Below are 3,996 nucleotides of genomic sequence, written 5' to 3' on the forward strand. Positions count from 1 at the left end.
ATTGATTCTCTTTTATGTCCTAACTCCAAAATTCTTTCTTTCGTGGCTTTATTGTCCTTCAGAAGCTGAAATTTGTACATTTTCTCTGTCCAGAGAAAAATCTAGTAATGCGTACAGAATCCCCCAAAGAATATGTTGGCAGGTCTGTTTATTTGTTACTAAGCAACCCTCTAATGAACTCTATTTCAGTATGTGCTGGGGTGTAGTACACAGCAAAACAGAAATCCCTGACCTTGTGGAGCTTATGCTCTTCTGGTGGGTTTCATGAAATCCGGAACAAAGAACTCTTTTTTAAATTCACGTTTCTCAGGCCAGCAAGATGGCTGCAAGTCTGATGATCTGAATTCAGTTGGCAGAATGAGAGAACCAATTCCTTTGACTTATGGGAAAATACATACACACACACACACACACACACACACACACACACAACAAACAAACAAACTTTTTTTTTTTTTTTTTTGTCTTTTTGAGACAGGGTCTCCCTGTAGACCCAGCTGGCCTGGGACTCACTACGTAGACTAGGGTGGCCTCGAACTCACAGAGATCCGCCTGCCTCTGCCTCCCAATTGCTGGGACTAAAGGCATGTGCCTCTAGGGCCAGCACAAACAAATTTATTTTTAAGATTCACACTTCTGGGGATGGGATGTGACTCAGTTGATGGAGTGCTTACACAAGCCCTGGCTTCTATCTTTAGCACTGCATAAACTAGGCATAATGGCCCATACCTGCAACCCTACCACTGGTAAGGTAGAGGCAGGAGCATCAGAAAAATGAAAATTATCATTAGATATACATTGAGGTTACATGAGACCCGGTCTGAAAAAATTAAAAGAAAATAAACATATACTATGTGATTAACCTTAGACATAAAATGGGCTGAAGCTCTTGAATTTGATTTTGCAAGGTCATTAACACCTGACAGAAGGTCATTAAAACTGGCAAAATATAAGGTTGAGGATGTGACATATTCCTTTCTTGGCAATCATGTGACTCCACACTTTGCTGGTTTAGGGTCATAGCCTGGAGTTCAGTAGGCAGCCTGTGGCTGGGCTTCCTCGAGCAATTGCCTCCAGGAGTAAAGCTCTCCTCTGCTCTCTTTGGGATATTCCTAGCCTACAGACTTGATGGTGTGGACCTTCGAGGGTATTCTGCCTGGTCTCTGATGGACAACTTTGAGTGGCTGAATGGCTACACGGTCAAGTTTGGATTGTATCATGTTGACTTTGATCGTGTGGACAGACCTCGAACAGCAAGAGCCTCAGCCAGATACTACACAGAGGTCATCACCAACAACGGCATGCCGCTGGCCAAGGAAGACGAGTTCCTGTATGGAGAGTTTCCCAAGGGCTTCATCTGGAGTGCGGCCTCTGCTGCATATCAGGTGAAGAGTTCAAGTCATGGGGCGCCATTTCTGACATTGCTGCTATGCTCCAAGCTTCGGCTAGGTGCTGGGAAGGCAGGAACCTGAGCAGGAGCGTCCAGCAGGGCTGTGCTGACCAGAGTGTGAAGTAGGGGACTTGCAGAGCCAGCTATGAAGAGCCAGCTGCTTCACATTCCACAGATTCAGTTAGACCAGTTTGGTGAGGGCTATTAGCTACTTGTCTTGTTGCTGTGATAAAATACCTGACAAAAGTACTTCAGAAAGACAAAGGTTAATTAGGCTCACAGTTTGAGGGTGCAGTTCATCATGATAGGGAAGTCACGGCAGCAGGAGTGTGAGGCACCTGGTCACCTTGCAACTACTGTCAGGAAGCAGAGAGAGATGAAGGCTGGTGCTCAGCTTGCTTTCTCCTTTTTATCCAGTCCAGGACCCCAACACATGGAATGGTATCACCCATATTTGGGGTGGGTCTTCCCACCCACTTAAGCCCATTTAGAAACTTCCTCACAGACTTGCCCAGATGCTTATCTCTTAGGTGACTGTAGAGCCTGTCGAGTTGACAATATTAACCATCGTAGGGGCTGCGCTGAGATGGGTATTTGTAGGGGCAGATGGAGCAGGTTGAACCATGACAGAACACTTAGGGAAAGACATGCAGTCTTCCTGGAGGCCTCCCTTCCAAACCTAGCTCATCTAAGCAGACACTTGCCAAATTGGCTCCAAACCTGGGCCTGGGCTTTTTCTGATGTTCTGACATCAGACTCATCTTATTCATGCCAACAGAGGTTCAGTAATACAGAAAATGTGATGCTATTATCTTTCCTCAGAAAAATGAAAGATAAAAGTGAATGAATGGGTAAGGGGAGTGGCTCAGTTCTGGAATGCTCAATCCTTAGCAAGCTCAAGGCCCTAGGTTTGATCCTCAGTACCATACACAAAAAATAAACAGGTAGTTTACTTGCTGGGGAGTTCATGATAGGTTCCTGTCCCGCCATCTTTTGCTTCTGTGCACCTCAAATTCAGGAGTGGAGTTCAGAGTGAAGGTATGGCCAGAGTATGGCTGGCTCGACTCTGGGTTTTCTCTAGATGGCTATTGCTACTGAGATTTCTGACATAGTGTTAGATACCCACCAGCGACCATACTTCTAAGCAATAAAGTCTCAGACATAATTCTGCCACAGGGTGACATTAGTTAAAAGTTAACTAGCTGCTCAAGGAAACCCCAGATCTCTGTCTTGTTAGGTACTCTGGTCAACACCTTACAACAGAGTTTCACTCTTCAAGACAAAAGTCAAGACGTCAGAGGCTAGGTCCTGTTATATTTCAAGCAAATAGCTTCTATTGCCTGCACAACAGAGTTTTTCAACCTGGTCTAACTGGAATTTTCTTTTTAAAATCTTTTTTTTCTTTCTTCTTATTCTTTGTTTCATTTGATGTTCATTTGTTTTTAGAGACAGTTTCATGTAGTTCAGGCTCTCCTTGAATTTTCTGTGCAGCTCAGAATGACTTTGAATTATCGATCCTCCTGCCTCCACCTCCCAAGTGGTGGGATTACAGGTGTGCACCACTATGATACCCAGTGTATGTGGTGATGGCAAGGGAACCCAGGGATTCATGCATGCTAAGCAAGCTCTCTACCAACTGAGCCACATCCCCACCCCATCTTCCTTAATCCTTTCTGGCATGGAACAACAGGATCCTCCAGGCTCACCTTGTACCTTGTCCTCTCCAGCTGCTAACCAGCCATTTCTCTAGTGAGCCCTGGCTGTTTTTCATAACTGAGAAACCACAATCTGGATACTAGGTATGCTCACTGTTCCTGGGGTGTCATAAGTTCTAGTTTCTCTCAGTGGTCAGGACTAAAAACATGTGGATGTACCTACACACAGGCAAAATACACATGCATATTTCTCCATCCAGCAATTCTATGTTGCATTTATTCATTTATTTATTTATGTCTTGTATATGAGACAGGGTCTTTAAATTTTCTTAACATTATTTTAATTAAAAAATTTTTTTTGTTTATGTGCATGTAAGTATAGCTGTGTGTGCAGTGCCTGTGGAGGCTAGAAGAGGGTGTCAGATCCCTTGGAACTAGAGTTAGGGACAGTTGTTAGTTGCCATGTGGGTCCTAGAAACTGAACCCATGTTGTCTGCAGGAGTAGCCTATGCTCTTAACCACTGCCATCTCTCCAGCCCTGAGACTGGGTCTTATATAAACTAGACTAGCCTCAAACTCATGAGGTAGCCAAGGATGACCTTGAACTTCCGGTCTTCCTGCTTCTATTTTCCATGTCACCACATGCAGTGTTTTCAGTACTAGAGATGGAACCCAGGGCCTCACGCATGCTAGGCAAGCCCTCTACCAACTGAGTCACACCTCCACAGTTTGTGTATTTAAAACCATGAGTTCATACCAACACGTCCAGTACCAATCTAACTCCACAGGGTTGTTAGGCCTTTCGTTTTCCTTTTCTTATTTTATTTTATTTACTTATTTATTTATTTATTTATTTATTTATTTATTTATTTATTTGATATTTTTGAAACAGGGTCTCCCTGTAGCCCCAGCTGGCCTGGAACTCACTATGTAGACCAGGCTGGCCTTGAA

The 3,996-nt window shown here is 44.0% G+C and overlaps 1 protein-coding gene across 1 annotated transcript in view; it reads left to right on the plus strand.

Annotated features, from left to right (window-relative positions):
- Positions 1-3,996, plus strand: part of Lct (lactase) — a 50,940-nt gene that overhangs the window by 32,801 nt on the left and 14,143 nt on the right. Inside the window, exon 9 of the mRNA XM_008833659.2 lies at positions 1,117-1,385. Within this exon, the coding sequence (XP_008831881.1) occupies positions 1,117-1,385 (269 nt within the window). The remainder of the gene's footprint in view (positions 1-1,116; positions 1,386-3,996) is intronic.

Source organism: Nannospalax galili, unplaced genomic scaffold, assembly GCF_000622305.1.
Source record: "Nannospalax galili isolate Female #2095 unplaced genomic scaffold, S.galili_v1.0 scaffold135, whole genome shotgun sequence".
Taxonomy (NCBI): Eukaryota; Metazoa; Chordata; class Mammalia; order Rodentia; family Spalacidae; genus Nannospalax; species Nannospalax galili.